At 48.5% G+C, this 18528-nt stretch overlaps 1 protein-coding gene across 1 annotated transcript in view; it reads left to right on the top strand.

The window, feature by feature from the left end:
* Positions 1-18528, top strand: part of NAV2 (neuron navigator 2) — a 365374-nt gene that overhangs the window by 216590 nt on the left and 130256 nt on the right. Inside the window, 3 exon segments of the mRNA XM_032488868.1 lie at positions 2906-3014; positions 4889-5180; positions 5182-5279. Coding sequence (XP_032344759.1) covers positions 2906-3014; positions 4889-5180; positions 5182-5279 — 499 coding nt within the window.

The following is an 18528-nucleotide window of genomic DNA, read 5'->3' as shown; positions in this document are numbered from 1 at the left end:
GTGGTTCTCGCCATTGTGGCCAGTGGCTTGAGGGAGGACTGCCCTTGGCAGACGCAGGTCGGGCACAGAGAGACGTGGAATAGCTCACTCGGTATTTTAAGATCTCTGTCTATGGGCCGAAAGGGCCCAGCCATTTCCACCGGGGCATGGTTGCATTTTTATTTTATTCAGGCTATGAGTTGGTAGGAAAATCTTACATTAAAGCCATCTTCTAAGCAGACAGAACTAGCAATTCAGAACGTGATCACCTAAGGAAGGCAGGTGGATTACTGGTTTGTGCTTCTGTGTTTCTCTTGGAATCTGGTATATGCTGGGCGGGGGGCAGACGTTTCCCAGTGGGACCCCTCAGAGGGAAACAGGACGGTCAGATTCAACAAGCCTTCATTTTGTGCCAGATGTATCACGTGTCATCTGCGCCTCCTAAACTTGAGAGAAGGGTTTCTATCCCCATTTTACAGATAACATTCGAAGAAGATAAGTGACTTGTCCAAGGTCAAGTGGCTAGTGGGTGGCAATGCTGCTGTTCAAACCTTGATTTGTCAGAATGCAAAATCTTTGCCTTTACTTCAGGGCTGCACGGACCAGACATCTTTTGGACAACAAATATTTCTTGAGCATCTATAGATTTGTATGGGGGTTACCAAAAATAAAGGGAAGATTCCATCCCATGTGGAAGAGCTTTGGATTTCTAAAGGAGAGTTAACACAGGCAAATATGTCATTAGTAGAGATATGGGTCATTAGCAGAGACATGGAGATATTGCAGGTTTGCTTCCAGACCACTGCAATAAAGCAAAGATTGCGATAAAGCAAGTCACACAGATTTTTTTTTTTTTTTGGTTTTCCAGTGCATGTAAAAGTTGTTTACACCAAAAAAAGTTTTTAAAAAAGTTGTTTACACCATACTGCTGTCTATTAATGTGCAATGGCCTTATGTCTAAACAAATAATGCACTATACCTCAATTAAAAACTACATTGTTGCTTACAAATGCTAAGCATCATCTGAGCCTGCAGTGAGTCATAATCTTTTTGCTGGTGGAGGGTTTGAAATAGTGTGAAAATTACCAAAGTGTGACACAGAAACACAGCAAATGCTGTTGGAAAAATGGCACCATGTAGACTTGTTCGATGCATGATCGCCACAAACCTTCAGTTTGTAAAAATCACAGTATCTGTGAAGTGCAATAAAGAGACAGCACAGTAAGACAAGGTATGCCTACAAATATAGTTACTACACTTTTGTGTGTGATTAAGTTAATTAATGAGGGTAATTTGAAAACTAGGGCCTAGAGCTATCCAGAGGATCAGTACTTTTTTGGCAGCCTTTACACAGATAAAGTGTGGCCAAGCTGGCAGTAAGAGATATTTAATTGATGGCTCAGGAGATAGATGCAGTTACATTCCTCCAAGGCCACGAGAGGAAGGTAAAGTAGACATTTATCTCTGTGTTCGTTTAAGAACACGTACATACACATATGTATTTTAAAGAATTGGGTGAGAAAGGCAAGTTTGACCATTTTTCAGATAAGAGAAAAATGCCTTCCAAATTTCTCTTGGTTAGGAGGGAGCAAATTGAAAACACAGGCGTTTTCAAGGATAGAGAGCTTGCTATAGCAAATTTCCTCCAGATAATCAATCATTGAACCCATCCCCCAGCCTCCAGGCCCCACCACACTGAGGATAACCTGAGGAAACGGCCATCTGTCTCAGAAGGAAAGTTGCTTCCATGACATTTTTCAGGGGCCTGTTGCCCTATGAATGACCATTGCTGGAAGTCCTACTTGGTGTCTGCTGTAAATTCCACTTGCTGCTGCCCGTGTGTGCTAAGTCCTCTATGGAGATTTGTTTAACGGTATTGCTTAGCACTTAGAATAGTCATCAACTTCTAAAGACCCTTGACTGTGGTCTTCTCAGCCTTCCTGAAATCACTCTCAGGGAAGAAGTGTGATTCCTTTCATCACGGCTGTAGGCGTTTCACTTTGCCTCTTCCCCCGGTAAGCCCAGGAAAACAGAGTCGCCAGACAGCCTGACATGAGGCTGCTCCGAGAGGACACGTGACTTCCTGGCTTGTGTGTAGCAACTTCTGTGCCAGCTTGACCTCCCTGGTCCAGGTGTTTAGTGGGAAATGTTGCTCGGAGAATGGAAGTCCTGTGTCCCCCAGAGAGCCCGAATATTCTCGAATGCGCCCCTCTCTGCAGCACCAGCTGGCGCGAGTTGAGTGCTGGTGGCGGGCACTGCCCTCAGGGCTCCGTTTAGTCCCTCCAGACACCCCTTGAGGTCGGCACTGTGACTGTGCTCCTTTAGGGTTGTGGAATCTGAAGGATGGAGAGGGTGATCACTCAGCCACGGAGGAGAGGAGCCAGAATTTGAGAATGGCATACACAACAAATTGAACAAAGAAAAAGGCAAACCTTTCTCCGTAGAAATATTTGTGATTAATAAGGGCAGATCTTTAAGCCACGACAAGTTAACTATGTGTCACTTGAGGCCAGTGGATAGCAGCACCTGGGTAAGATACCACCCCTGGGTAAGAAAACAGTGCCTCCCCTACTCCTGCACAGGTGGAAGATGATTCCCCGGCACTGGTCACACCTAACGCGAGTGTGTCTTTATGGGAGACAGTGTGTGTAATGTCTCAGACTCCGTGCTTTGCTTCTCCCATGGGCTGGACCTCACCTATTGCTGGAGGGGCCCGTAGGGAGAAGGACTTCTCTCTTGAGATTTAATACGTTCTCTGGGCATCCATGCATGCATGCATTCATTCATTATCTGTTGTGTCTTGAGCACCTTCAGTGAGCCAGGCCCTGAGCAGGGAACACAGTTATGGTCACAGGTGTGATTGCTGTTCCCATGAATCTCACCATCTCTCTGAGAGTTAAAGTCTTCTCCACCCTCATCTCTCCAGGGGAAGATCCGGAGGCTCGGCGACTGCGCACAGTGAAGAACATCGCTGATCTGCGGCAGAACCTGGAGGAGACCATGTCCAGCCTACGGGGCACTCAGGTCACACACAGGTACCTGGAGCGCGAATCGCCATACTGAGCTCGCTAGTAACTTGATTTTCACATGGCTGCACCTGCCGCTAGCAAAGTGATTTGGTTAATAATGGAATAAATAACCGTGATCACCAGATATGTTAGAATTCACCCAAGAATGCCGCGCGGCGTGCAGAAGTGTCAGGAACAAAAACCAGTAGAGACAGGACCCTGCCCAAAGCAGAGGTTTGCCCAGTCTGTTCCACAGAGGATATTGCAGGCCAGCTGCAGTTTAAATTTCCCCTTGCTTGTGTTTTCCAAAACGATACTGTGCTGTTGAAACGAGCAGGTGAACTGTATTTGACCTGTGTGATAAAGTGAATAACTTGAATTCCTACCCTGTCTTCTGACCCACAGCACTCCGTAATGTTGTTAGTCATGCACGTGTATGAGACACGTACGGTAATATTTATAAAAACGTAGGATCGTGTTTAAACCGTGATTTCGTCGGATGAAATCTAGGATTACATTGGAACCATTTATCAGCTTCTTTTCATTGTTGAGCCAGAGGGTGAAGAGGATGCAGCGCCGGGACACCCTTGGTTTTGGCAGAACCAGGTCTCACGGTTTGCGTTTGGCCTTGATAATCAGTATAGGCCCAGCTGCCCCCAGTGAGCTCCTGGGTGGAAGGAGGGTCTCCTTTGCTTCTCCAGTTTCATTCAGTCTTTGATAAATGAATACAGCAAGGAGACTGCAGGGCTTCCTCCCTGCCAGCAACTTTGACAGATCAGGGTTAAGCACTGTGGGTTCTTAAAGACCAGGACCCGAACCTTAGGGGCTCCTAATGTGAGGAAAGTCAGGCCCACTGCTTCCAGGTTTGGAGGGAAACAAAAACAGTGGAGGCAACAAACTGGTTCTTCTTTAGAGGAGAGTAAATTGTCCAGGGGACATGGATAAGTCCGTAGATTCTCGACGGCGTGGAGCCAGGTGCTGGAACCCTGACTCTGTGATTGAGTTTGAAGTACCGCTGTTTCCACCATCTTTGCCATGATGACTTACTGTGGATTACAACAGCTTGGTGGACCTCTTGGCTTGGGCTAGGATGGTAATCATGACTGGAGGGAGAGGCCAGGCTTTTTCTCCTATGGGAAAGATCGCTCTCTCGGCTCAGTTACTAGATGCTAGCGCAGTTCTGAGTACACTGGTTGTCTATGGTGCCATAAGACCTGCAAGGCTAGAAAGACAGTGGACTGATTGCAACAGAGGCTTCTTGACGGCCAGGAACATCTCAGTCTCCTGAGATTCAGACCCAGCTAGTTTGATTTATTACAGATCCCAGATCTCTAGCAGAGGCATTTACCACTCTTTCCTGGCCTTTTGCCACCGAAATGTAGTTGTCATTTTGCACAAAAGTCGGGGGAAAATTGATATTACAGAGTTAGAAAATCCGGGCCCTCACTACCTGCTTTGTCCAGAGGGAGCTGAAGATGTGAAATGATCTTAGAAACTCTGGAGTGGACGCGCACATCCTGCCTTAGGAAAGGAGAGCTGAGATGCAGCATCCTTGGACCAGGGGGCGGCGGCTGCCCATCCTCACCAGTCCAGCATTTTCTGCTTCCTGTCCTGGGCTGGAAAGAAGATTCCAGTGGTTAAGATCATTTATTTAAAGTAATTGGAAATGGGTATCTTGTAGCATGTTTTAGGGGAAAAGTCTCCACTGGGCTTTTGCAAATGTCACGTAGATGGCAGCTTCGTCTTAACGAAGGACTGGCACTGGGTGGTGTGTTGGTCCCTATTATTTGTTCCTATTTTGTATATGGGAAATATTTCATCATTCTGAAAAAAAAATTAAAGAACTGCAAAGGCTCCCAGGCACATTGGGTTCTAACCCAAGGCTGGTTTTGTGTTTTTAGCACATTGGAAACCACGTTTGACACCAATGTCACCACGGAGATAAGCGGGCGCAGTATTCTCAGCCTGACGGGCAGGCCCACCCCTCTCTCCTGGAGGCTCGGCCAGTCCAGCCCTCGGCTCCAGGCGGGAGATGCCCCCTCCATGGGCAACGGGTACCCGCCCCGCGCCAACGCCAGCCGCTTCATCAACGCCGAGTCAGGCCGCTATGTGTACTCCGCCCCCCTGCGGAGGCAGCTGGCCTCCAGGGGCAGTGGCGTCTGCCACGTGGACGTCTCGGACAAGGCAGGAGACTGAGATGGACCTGGAAGGCCTCGGCATGGACGCCCCTGGCTACATGAGCGATGGGGACGTTCTGAGCAAGAACATCCGGGCAGACGACATCACGAGTGGGTGAGTTCCTGGGCCTTCCCTCTATTCCCAGAGCAGGGCGGGGCGTGGGTGGGGGGAGGCGTGGCACCTGCTGCCTCTTCTGCAGGGCTGATTCACATTCTCTGGAGGAGAGCGAACCGCCTTCCTCCCCTTATGTCCACCTCGGCGCATGTGTGTGTGGAGGGAAGCCTTCTGGGGTGAATTACAAAACCTGGGCGGCAGTCAGGTTTGGCAGTAACTTGCTGGGTAGTTCCAGCAAGGCTCCACCAGCAGCCAGAGTGACACTGGGCAACCAACCATATTGTGTCAGTCCTTTAAATGTGCCTTGCACTTTAGGCTGCCTGGCCCTACAGGATCTGGCCTTTATCTGCCTCTTAGATCTCATCATCTTCCACCCTCCTTGCTTCTGCTGCTGCAGCTGTTTGTTCTATTTCTCAGTCTCATCAAACTCTTTTCTGCCTCAGGGCCTTTGCACTGTTTCTCTGTCTGCATTCTGTTGCCCAGATCTGTTTCCCCGGTTCCTTCTGGCTGCTCAGCAGGCATCTCTTTGGAGAGGTCCTCCTTGCTCCTTCAACTTGAAGTCGTTTTTGTAGCCTGCCCCAGGCCTAGTCTTCTCCATCACCCTATCTTATGCTCTTTTTGAAAGCTTATCACTGTTTCAAATTATCCTGAGGATGGGTTTTGATCTGTCTCCCTGCTCACTCCTTGCAACAAGAAGGGCTGTGAAGCAGGGGCAGCATCTGGCTTGGTCACCACTGAATCCCCAGTGTGTTGTCTGTGGAAGAGCTTACAAACATTGCTGAATTAACGAGCATGTAGCTCAAGGAATGAAGGAACAAGCCCAACCTCTCTGTAGCAGGTGAAGTCAAGGGGAGTGATGAGCTGGTGTCCGAGCCGGCCTGTGACCGCGTGTGGCCATAGGCTTGGCTTCTTTTTCTGCCCCACTTCCAGGTCACCTTGTAAACTGAAATGCATCTGTTGACTCCACTTGCCTGTGACTTACTTCTTCATCACTCTTTATCTGGGTTGCCCAGAAGTTCTCCAAGATCCTTTCCTTCTCTGACATTCTAGCAGGCAAAATTACAGATCATAAAAATCAGGCAGAATGGCCATGCCACTCATTTTCATGAGCAAGCACCTCGTGGGTGAGTCAGTATTTTCATAATTGTAATAATAGCTCGTTCTCCCACTGCGTGCCAAGCACTGTGCTGGACGCTTTCTATATATATATTATCTGTCCCACCCTCACAATAGTCCTTTGAGGGAGGTAACATCATCCCCATCTTATGGGCGAGTAAACTGAGGTTCAGGAAGGCTAAATAACTTGCCCAGGTTAAGTGGTTAAGAGGCAGAGCCCAGGGCCAGTGGCTTCCTAGCTGTCTCGCTTTAACCACTATGCTGCCCCGTCTTGCCCGACATTGTAGCGCTGTGATGAAATAGCACAACTACTTGCCTTTATTTCAAAATTGATTTACTTTTGCTTATTTCTGCCTGTCTGACTGGAAGTGTTCTTTTAATTAATTAAAATCTTACAGAGAGTTGCTTTGGCTTCCTGCCTGTGACTTTTAGAACCATGCCATAGTGAAATCTTGGAAGACAGGAGCCACCAAACCCTTATAATATGACAAGTTCCTGCTCTCCGGATGGCTAGGAAAGTGAATGGCCTGATAATTCAAATGATCCAATTAAGTGAGAGCATCATTTTGTGTCTCCAGTTTTACATGAGTGTGGAAGTAGTAACGAATACCTATTACTAAAGTTGCATGTAATTTAATCTTCTATTATTATTTAGAAGACCTTTGGTATTCAGCCTGGCCTCAAGGTTACCATTATCACTTTACTACTGTAATATACTACCAAAATATTTTGGGATTATTTTGAGATTTTTGTATCCTGTAAGAAAGAGTTCATTTTCTTTTCAGGTCAATCTTTCGATCAATACGTGAAGATGTATTTATGTTGATGTAGTACTGACAGTTTCCACAAGGTGGAGACATTGAAACACCCTAAACTGAACCTTAGCGGGGAAATGCTTAGTTTCTTCAGCTATTCAAACCAGAGCCTTTGCCCCTGCTAAAAAAAAAAAAAAGCACAAATGTTTACATTTCACTTCTGCTTTGGGAAGCTTACATTTTTAGCACGTGAGATAGCGCTTAGAGCAAGTGTAGATAAAAGTGCAGAAAATGTAAGCAAACCACCCAGTTATTGAAATCGGAGAACTCTGTTCTACTCCCCTCCCTCCCTTTTAATGTAGACATTTACCTGCACAATGAAGAGAGGCAGCCCAGATGGCATTTAGTGCTCCTTCTGGTTGTGATGTTGTACAGCGCTGTTCAAACATGACTGCCCTCTATTGGAGATGCACTCGAGTTTCTGCTTTGATGCCAGGTTATCGGTTTGGCTTTACATGCAGAGTTCAGGACACGCCATTTAATGTCCTTTGTACTCAGTTCTTTTTCCTGTTCTAAACATGACAAGGTTGTAGATATGGAAGGACTAGTCATTTAGTCTGTGCTTCAGAAGCTGCCCAGTAAGTCAAAATCCTGAGGCAACTGGTGTAGTGGGAAAAAGACAGCAGATGAGCTTCAGTCCTGCTCTGTCCCTCGTGAGCTCGTGACATTAAGCACATCATTCAACTTCCCAAAGCCTTGAAGCACTACAGTTAATTGGGTTTTTAACCTTCTACCATGAGATTTCTCTTTGAGGCTGTGTCTGATTGATGGCAGATATCTGATAAAGACACACAGTTTCAGACTGGGTCTGGATGTCTTATCAATCTCAAAGATCCAGGCGCTTGGAAACAATGAAATGATGGCTGTTTTCATCCAGATGTTTGCTTGGCTTAGTGGAAACAGCCTTGATGTATGAGGAATATATAAATCAGTATGGAGGCTCTTTGAGGAAAGTTCTTGTAAAACTTTACAGCGAGTTTATTTAGCCAGGCTGATAGGGAAGTAAATTTCTAGTTTCTGAAGACATATGGCCTTTATTTAAAAAATAACACTGTACCTCATCTTGGTAGAGCAGCTGTCTTTTGATGTCTCCAGTTCATTGTCTCCACTGGATCTGAGCGCACAGGCACCTGTGTGTATCATTCAGTTCTCTCTAAGCGGGGACTGACATCACTTGATTTCCGTGGAGTTTAACTAAGAAACTAATGGCACATGCCTTTGGTCTCTGTGTATGTGTATTTATTAAACCCTTCTATTGCATTTAGTATGTGCCAGGCATGTCTAAGTACTTTACAAGAAATTGACTGACCTCACTACTTCATTTTATTAGATTGATAAATTGGGCTTCAGCTGTAGTTAGTGGAAAAGAAATAAAAGTAACAGAAGAAGATGTCTCTGACTAAGTTTTAATCTGTGAAGTCAATCGGTCTATTCATCTTCTAAAAATTCAGAGTGCCATATGGTATAGACTAAAATTAAAGGGAAAGACTTAGCGTCCATATGTTTGGAAAGATTTTTATTTTTCTTTTCAAAGGAGGCACTGAATTGTATAATGTTCCAAAGTATGACTCTACCTCCCCTTCCGGGTGAAAAAAAAAAGAACCATTTAAATTTAACATCAGAAATTTCTCCAGGAGCCTTTGATGGCTTCCCATTGCCTGTGGGAACTGATCTCAACTTTTTAACTGAACAAGGGAGGCTGTTTATGGTCTTTCCCTCAGCTGCCCTCCCTGCCTTCTCCCTGGCCACCTCCCTCCTCACCCACCCCACACTCCCCACTGCCTAGGACTGGCTGCCATTTGTTACCAAAGGCTGTTTCCTGCATTTGCAAAGCTCCGTGCCAGAGGACATGCTGCTTTCTCCCTGGAATTCCTTTCCCCTCTAGCCCATCTGACTGATCCTTAAAAAAAAAAAAAAAAAAAAAAAACCTCCTCTGTGATGCCCTCCTGGACTCCCTCAGTCAGAGTTAGCTCTGTCTTGTGTGTTTCTGGTGCCCTTGGTTCACACCTAGGTTAGGTGAGAACCTTTCTCTTTGCATAGGAAGCATTTGAGAGGGACTGGGTGGCGTTGAGGAAAGAGTACAGTCTTAAGAGGCAAGCAGATTTGAGATTTCATCCTGGCCCTGCCAAATGAATTGGAACCCGTTTTTAACATTTCGGAATTAGAGATAGAACTTGAAGAGCACCTGGCAGAATCTGGGATGCTCAGGAAATGTCATGCACTGTGTGTGTGTGTCTGTCTTCTCCGCCAAACATGGAGCACCAAGAAGGCAGAGGGGCCCATTATTTTTCTCAATGCCAGAGAATAACATAAGTAGGAATTTAATAAATATTTTGTGAGTGGTCTGTCTTTCAGGCCTGCCCTCTCAGGACCTTGGGCTTGTGTGACTTGCCACCACCAGCTGTGAAAGTCAGTGATTCTATTTGCAGAACATTCGGAGGAAATCAATTTAGTCTCTCATATCCTTTTGGTACAATGCATAGCTCCATCTAGTGGCCAATACAGGATGTGCTTCTGAGCTTTGCTTTTAATTCAAAAAATCATCATATTTGGCGTAAGACTGAGAGATGGTGTTATTCAAGGCTGAGAAAGTGGAGATTGTGGAAGCTGACTTTAAATGTGGCCTGACCCATAGTGCAGTGTAGGGGAGAAAGTGGGGTTGTGAGCAAGCTGGTCTTCAGAGCCTGGTTTTTGATGGCTGAAGTCTTCCCTGTTAAGGTGTCGGATTGCTCCATCCAGAGCTACCATGTGTGCCTTCTGGGAGACTTGAGCCCTCAGAAGGTGAGGAACCATCCCTGCTGAATTACGTGTAGTTCTGTGAGCACGTCAGGGTGTGTCTTAGTCACCTCAGGCTGCTACAGCACGATACCACAGACTGGGTGGGTACGCAACGGACGTTGTTTCTCACAGCTCTGGAGGCTGGAGGTCCGTGATCCAGGTGCCGGCATGGGCGGGTTCTGGTGAGGGCCCCCTTGCTGGCTTGCTGTGTCCTCCCACAGCAGAGAGAAGCTGTGGAGTGTCTTTGTCTTCCTCTAAGGGCACTAATCCCATTATCGGGGCCCACCCTCATGACCTCATCAAACCCAGTAACCTCCCAGAAGCTCCACCTCCAGATATCATCACATCGGTGACTACGACTTCGACATATAAATTGGCCGGGGGTGGGGGAAGCATAAACATTTAGCCTGACAGGGTACATCATTCTCATGTGCAACACCCTGCACTTAGGTGGCCTTCCTGTCTTTGCCTGCCAGGTCACCTCCTCAAGGAAGCCTTCCCTGATTCTATCCAAGCAGAGGTGGTGATTCTTTCTTCTGGGCCCTCATGGTACTTGACATTCCCGTAATAGCCCTGATAGCACTGCATTGGAATTATTGCAGATATCTATGTGTGTATAAAATCAAACAAGGCACCATACAAAATATTTTTTTCGACTGTTTCAGCGCATTAATTAATTCTGGAAGGGACAGAGCCCATATCTGTTTCCAGCTCTTAAAGATCAAAGTTAGATCTGCCTCAGATGCTCCCCTATCTTCATTGGCTGGCGCAGGGCCTATTCCATAGTCAGTGGCTGGTGAATACTCACTGAATAAATGAGACAGCTGACCGTCAGCAAAGCAAGCAGTTACATACCTCTGGATGAGGAGGGGCTTCAGATTGAAGCCCCTTGAACTTGACACCCCAGCTGTGTGGTCTTCCTCTCCTCGGCCCTGTCTCGTACAGTCTGCTTGTTCCAGACCTGGACCACCTCTGTCCCAGTGAGCTGGACCCTGGCAGCACAGGAACCAGAGACAGCTCAGGTCCCAGAGCCCACACCGCAGGGGTGGGGGTTGGGGCCGAGGTGCCCCGTCCCTCTTCCTCCCTCCAGGGACCTTCAGGGGACAAATGAGGGAAGCGTTTCTCACCAAGTCAGCGTAGAACACAGCAGGCGACCCCCTGAGTCAAAAAGGTGGCATTGATAGCGTGAAAGGCTCTTTCTTATCTGGAGAAGACTCCTCATGGTCTTTCCGGACCAGACCTGCAGTAACCCTGACGGGCTGTTGTTCCTGGCAGACTGGTAGGCAAGGAAGCCAAAATACGCCTTGTGGCCAAAACGAGCCTGAAGCCAAGAGAAGTGATTTTAGGTGAGGCCATCCTGAAAGGCACGGGGTCAGGGCAGTTTCCAGCCGGGTGTGGCCAGCATCTCTGGGATTTGAAAAAGATGGGCTCTTGTTTCTCTGGGTCAGTTTCTCTGAAATGATCATGGCTGGTGGGGCTCTTGGAAAGCTTGAGAATCCCAGGTTTCCGGTAAGCCACTGGGTGAGTCTCAGGGATGGTAGGAAGGTTGAAATGTCATGGACAGTTGGAGACAGTCCTGCAGACAGACAGATCTTGGCCTTGGGCAAACTGCTTGGCCCTAAAGAACTACATTTCTCTACACACACACACACACACACACACACGTGTGAAAAACACACTGGCACTCCAGCATGAAGCCGCAGGCCCAGCCAGTTTGTGTGGGGCTGGGGCAGGTCCCAGTCTATAGGTCTTTCCATTCCTCTCTGCTCCCCTTGGGTTTCCTCACTGACAGGTCTTAGCGGTGTATGCATTCACAGAAACCAGGAATACTTTGGCCCGTCTGGTATTTTCCGTGGTGTTAAATATCCCAGGCAAACATAATGACCCCTGTTTTCCTAAGCGGCTCCCTGGGTAGAGTAAGTGAGCTCAGGGCAGGATTAACTTCCCCAAGTGTTGGAGGACCAGCAACGGCTTTCCCTGCACGGCTGTGATGTCATCTGACACGGGTTCGGCTGATGGATGGCTCTGGCTACCAGTATCAGCTGTCCCTGATGGCCGGGGCAGCATCCGTGTACACGTCTTCTTCTTCCACACACCGCGGACTCGCCGGATTGACCGAGTGTGGGAAATGGCTCAGCCCTTATCAGCAGCCGAGCAGGCGGCTTTATTATCAGAGGAGAAAGAACAATTGCGCTAACAGCATGCTGAAAGCAGGGAAATTCTCCAGCCTTTCCAAGCCTGCTCTAGCCACCATTGATGACGATAGATTTAGCAGACAGAGAGCAGGATTCCAAAAAGATTTACTGGAGAACAGCCCCACGGAGAAATGAAGTATGGTCCAACTTTGACATGGGCAGCCCAGACCGTTACTCATAACTAATGGTGAATGTTGGCTTAGGAATTTCTGGGGAAGAGAGAAAAAATGGGGGTGTCTTGTCTTCTCAGGAAACTGGGCTTAGGCCCTGACTTCTTGGGAATTTCCTAGCTCCCTTTGAGATTTGAATCCATTCCCATCTCCCCCACCCACCCGCCTCCTGCAGGGAAGGAAAGGGAGCTGGGGACAAAAGTGGGTGCTTTGGAGAAGAAAACCATACCTCAGGCCCTTCTGAGGTGGCCCCTTTGCATGCCAGTCCTCAGAGACACCCTCTAGCATTCAGGCTCTCCTGGAGGTGGAAACTGGAAACCCTTCCTTTGGTCTGCCTTCTGGGGAGGCTCCAGGCAAAAGACAGTGAAATTCCATTAAGAAAGTGTTTATTGAGTTTCTTGTGTACTGGGGACTGTGCTTCAAGACACTGAGGCCAGGGGAAATGAACCAGACCCAGAGCCGCCATGGTTCTAACAGCATGGGGGGAGCTCCTAGAAGGAGGAGGGCACTTAGGTCAGCGTGGGATGGTGTGGGAGCAGTGCACTCTGCGGGGACGTGAGGGGGAGACCAAGAGCCTCCTGAGAGATGGGGGCCGTGGGAAGTCCAACGTGGCGGCTCCACCACCCGTGGCCCTGGGTCCTGGAGCACGTTCCCGAGCTGGCTTCAGTGGGCTCATGCCTGTGAACTTGGCACAGAGCCCGGTGTGCATGGACAGAGCATCAGCACTGCCATAGCGTCCACCACCAGCAGCGGTGGCAGCACCTTCAGGGCCTGGGAGCTGGACACTGAAAGATGAACAAGTGGCCAGGCCGAGCAGGGGCATGAAGACATAAGGGCATGAGGAATGTTTTTATGAGAACGGTGCCTGGGATGGGTTTGGAAATTCAAGACAGGTAGGGGGGCTCAGGTCAGAAATTCTGGGAGTCCAGAGAGGGGGGTCCCAGCTCCAGGTAAGGCCCTGGGAACAGACACACAGGGGTTAGACTTCTCACATTAAACTCTGCCGGACCTGGGGCCACTTGGACAAGGGACATGGAAGCCCCAAGCTGACACTGGCTGGGAATTGTTGACCTTGGTCCTCAGCACTCTCCATCTTTACCAGCTTGCCCTCTTGCCTGTTGGCACCCACCCAGTGCCCTCAGACTGTCTCAGGCATCCAAGCCACCCCCAGACCAGGGCCAGCTGAATATTTAAGCAGAGTACGTGGCAGCCTCTGGAATGTGCTCTCTGGGGCTTTAGGAAAACCCCAGTCCCAGAGCCTTCCATTTCATGCCCTGGAGAAGCTTTGGCCCTGTGGTGGGGACCACCCTGTGCGCCACACTTAGTTCTAACCCAAGGCAGGTGGTGATAAATGTTTGCATTGAGAGGCACAATGGGGTGGGGAGGAGTCCGAGAAGAGGGCAGGTTTTTCTGTTCTCACTTTCTTCTTTTGGGAAGCCAGCTTTCCTCCTCTGCAAATGAGAATGATGCCTGGAGTTGCAGTGACCCGACTGAGTGAGCTGACACGTGCCAAGTGCTGCTGGACTCTTCCAGACCCTCCTCATAATAACGAGCATGTTGCCAAGATTCTATGCGATGGGATGTAATCTCATACCTAGTTCAGTGCCTGGTGCAGAATAAAAGTACTCAGTGTATCTCCCTCTCCTCCACCCTTACTCATCCCAAACCCCTGTGAGATATCTCCTTAGGGTGAGTGGGGTTTGCGATGAGATCGTTAGGGATGCTCACGTAGGAAACAGCACCCGGAAGCACCCCATCCCGCGCCCACCACGCCATGCAGAGGAGCTGCTGTGCTGAATCACGCTTAGCAAGGCGCTCCTTCCTCTCCTTCACGCCATCTAGACTGTCTGCTGTCTTGTTGGAACAGACTTCCTGCCCCTCACAGGGCTCCTCTTCGGTAAGGTTGTCAACAGAACACACAGGCGCTATGGGCCTGGCTCAGCTTGGCCCCAGGTGTTCAGCCAAGGGAGATTGCGCTTTGGGTCCACTAATCAGCACTGCAGAGAAGACTCTGTGTGTTCATTATTTCAAGTCAACAAACATTTAACAAGTGTCTCCTCTGTCCCAGGCTTTGCTCTGAAGTATGACTGGTAATGACTATTTGGTACTCTTCTTTCTGGGGCCTCACTTTTGGTCATTTTAAATCCTCATCAGAGTAAACCTGGGACCCAGGAGCTCCCACTCACCAGAGGGTGCTGACGCAGTCCAGGGAAAACATGCTCCACCTCCGGAGCCCCTGAGGGGTGATGGGGAGTAGGGGCTAATGTGCATCACACCGTCTGTGAGCCAGGTACCATCCATAACCCCGAAACTCTGGCTCTGTGGGGCATTTTCATTTTATGAGTAAGAAAAATGAAGACCCAAGAGGGTTACTGTTAACCTCATTGTTTTAAAGCCCAGGGAAGAGATGGAAAGGATGCTCTTCTATTGCTTCCTTCCCCCCATGCTGGAATTTCAGTGTGATTCTGGTGCCTTTGTTGCTTTGCTGCAGTTGGCTATTTTCTGCCTCCTTCAGGACCACTATCTGGTGTGTGTGCTAGTCTGCAGGCTCCTCTGTCTCCATCTCTTCTCAGCGCTTTGCAAGTGTACCTTGAGTGGAGAGAACTGTGCCCCAGGTAGACCTGAAGTCCCCCTAGTTTTGCTGTGAAGCCTTTGCATAGCTCTCATCCAGAAAACCCGGTCTCCATTTATCTTGTGCAGATAGATCACTGAAAATTCCCTTCCTAGTTACTTGTTGAGGGCCGGCAGCTACAGAGTGGCTCAACAGATTTATGGTGGCGAGGTTAGAGGACCCCAAGTTCGAGTTGAGGTGAAGATGAAAAGAAACATTTGGATGAGGTTGGGAGTATTTTGGCTCTGAGACAATAAGCCCATGTTGAAAGACTCAAAAAAAAAAAAAAAATAGGCCATATGTGCCTGTACTCAGATCAAGATAAGAAACTTAAATTTGGTCGGGAACTCGTGGTCCTCTCAGCATGCTGCTCTGGAGATATAGTATAAGGGAAGAAGCTTTAGACTCAGAGTCAGAAGACCTGACTTCATATTCCTTGCTTGCCAGCTGTGTGACCTTGGTGAATGTGCTGCCTTTTCTGAGTCTGTTTCCCAGCTGTGCAGTGGTATCCTATGTCTTCGGTGGATAGTGAGGAAGAAAGGAGATGGTGTTTCTAAAGTGTCTGGCATGTGTAGAATGGTGTGGAGCGGTCATTCCTTTTGGGCTTTTTGGAATTATTTCGTCTGTTTGGCTTCCTACTCTTTTCTTCCTACTTAGAACATTTATTATGAGGATTAACATGTCATTTCTTACGCTTGAGCATCATAACCAGTTCTCTGGTAACTGAGTCAGAGTTGATCTGTATATTGTTCTCCAGAGGAAAAGTAGATGTTGCAACTTGAGTCCAAAGAGCCTAGAGGCAGAATTTCCTCTTCCTTGGGGAACATCAGTCTTTTTCCTCATTTGGCCTTCAACTGATTAGATGCGGCCCATCTAATTCTGGAGAATAATCTGCTTTACTCAACGTCTACCAATTTAAGTGCTCAGCTCCTCTGAAAAGTACCTTCACAGCAATATCTGGACTCATGTTTGCCCATGTATCTGGATCTCCCATCCTAGCTGAGTGGACACATAAAATAAGCCATCACAGTCTGCACGTAGTAGGCCTTGCCGTGTCATCAGTGAGAATGAGTCCTCTGGGGGCAAAAGGCAGTTTACCTGCAGTCCAGAGACAAAGAACAACACATCAGCCTGTAGAAACATCTGTGAGGGCTTGAGGCTCAGTGCATCCTGCCCAAGATACGACCACAAATCAAGAGTCAGTGCATGCCTTGGAAAATCATTGCATCCCTTCCAGAATCCCCAGGTCCTGATAAGAAATCTCCCTGAGAAATTAAGGTTTTAACCTTTTCTCTTAATCCTGAAATAGCTCTGGAGTAAGACAGACACCCTGGCGTGGACACCTGGAGGGCTGATGACTTTTGAGAGCCCAAAGTGAAATAAGATTCAGATAAATCAAGCCCACGTGCACTTTGTGATCTGGGGACAAGTGGGAGACAGGGGTCTGTGGTTCTCTCTGCTGCATTGTCAGTGTCCCTGTCCCCACGCCCAGAGCTTGGTACTTAGAATCGCCCAGGCATCTGTTTTGAAATGAGAAATTTCACATACCTGAGCAGTGAAGTTTGCCGGGTGAAGTCAACTCAAGTTGTCAGAAACATAGGCCAGGATAAGTGTGTTGGTTCTGCTGAGACGGAGAAGGCCACAGAGAAGGCGCTAACAGTGCTTGCTGGCACATGTCTTTTTGTGTGTCCTGCAGCAGTGGTGTGGTCTTACACAACAACTCAGCTGCTTTGGCATCTCTGTTGTGTGCTAGGTGCTCTGTTGAGGTCATTACATATATCGTCTCACTCTTTACATCAGTTCTTTGCAATAAAGGCTGTTTTTCACCCTCTTTTTATGATCAAGGAGACCAGGCTCAGAGAGGCTGAGTTACTCGAATAGGTCACGCAGGTAGTAACTGCTAGAACCAAGGGGTCAGCAGGGCTGAATTCAGAGCCTGTGCTCCAGGAACTCTGTAGTGTGGTTTCTCACTGTAGCTCTGATTATATGCAAGGCAAGACCACCAAGGAGGAGTGGCCATCTGTGGACATATGGAGACCCTGGATTTCCCCATCGCCAGTATTTGGGAGCAATAGAGCGATAAAGAGAGCAGGAAGGTGGTATTCAGAGGGGTAAGGCTCCGAGGACTGAGTTGCACAGGAACTTGGAGAAATATTTGGCAAATGCTTGTGCCAGGACCACGGAGGCTGGCTGTGGCGGAGGCAAATGGCAGATACTTTTGTTTGCCTCGAAAGCATTATTTCACAATTCATTTCAATTAAATGTCACAGGTCTTTACTGTAGCATTAGAAACACTTATGTCAGCATTCCCCAGGTGCTTGTGCAGAAAGTGAATGGGGACAAAACTGGTTCTGTGTGTTTTGGAAACGAAAACCAAGATGCTCAGAGACAGGAAGGTTCTGAGCTGAGCCGTGTTGCACGCTGATTTACCAAAGCGCCTCACTGCAGTGTGGCTTCCGGGTGTGAAATCTCATGAAAGTGGGCATTTCAGTCACCTTTGTCGGGGTGATACCTGCATTTCTCCCAGGAAATTCTAGCGGCGTAGCCTCCCACCCACCGCGAACCCAAACAAAACACACAATTACGAAGCTCAGCGCCACCCGGAGACCCCTGGAACCATGCACGGCAAGTGAGAGCTTTATTAATCGAGTGACTTTTACCTTACTCTGTGGGAGCTGTTAATTAAAACCACTCAGCCGTTGAGCTGGGAGAGAGGGAGGAAGACAAAGACTGAGGACGGCTGTTGGGCTGGCTTCCCTGCCGCCTCTGCAGGCTGGCGTAGCTGTTTTAGAAGTGGACACAGACTTCACGGTTGAGTGGTCTCACTGCTCGTTCATCAGAGGTGTGTGCGAGGTCCCTTGGGAACGGCTCTCATGTGATGCCCTGCAGCCAGGCCTTTTGCATACAGAGGACCTGCCAGCCTCTGACCAAGTCTACCTCCCAGTTAATAATAAGGATGGTGATGATAATAGCAGCTACCGCCTGGAGCGTTTCTAAATGCCCGGCACCACGTGCAGCACTTCACACACATTGTCTCCAGTCGGCCTCCCCGGAATCTCTGTGGTCTTCTTCCCATTCTTCTGACAAGGATGCAGGGGCTTGGAGGGCGTCAGTATCTCGCCCAGAGCCGATGAATCCGGGAGTCGGGACTGGAACGCAGGCAGACTGACTGCAGGCACAGCCGCTGTGCCTCAGGGTTTTCACTGAAAACCCTGGAAGTTGTATAAACATATTGAAAATCTAACTCCTCTTCTCCCCCTCAAAGCTGTTCCTCTTCCAGTATGTCCGCATCCATCTTTCTTCCCAGCCAGAACCCGGAAAGAATCTCAGACTCCCGCTCCCTTGTTCCTGGAAGACCAGTCACCAAGGTGGATGGATTCTGCCTTCACAATCTCCTGCTGTGGTTCTCTCTGTCACACTGCTCATGTCTCTCCCCCAGAGGATTGCCTTCGTCCCTTCCTTGCTTTCCCTGCCTCTGATCTCAGAACTTGTCCAACAAATCCACCCTCCACCCAGACGAGAACAATCTCTCTAGAGCAGAAATCTGATTACGTTACGACCTGC

The sequence above is a fragment of the Camelus ferus genome, chromosome 10, assembly GCF_009834535.1.
Source record: "Camelus ferus isolate YT-003-E chromosome 10, BCGSAC_Cfer_1.0, whole genome shotgun sequence".
In the NCBI taxonomy this organism is placed as follows: domain Eukaryota; kingdom Metazoa; phylum Chordata; class Mammalia; order Artiodactyla; family Camelidae; genus Camelus; species Camelus ferus.
This window is presented reverse-complemented; position numbering and strand designations above follow the sequence as displayed.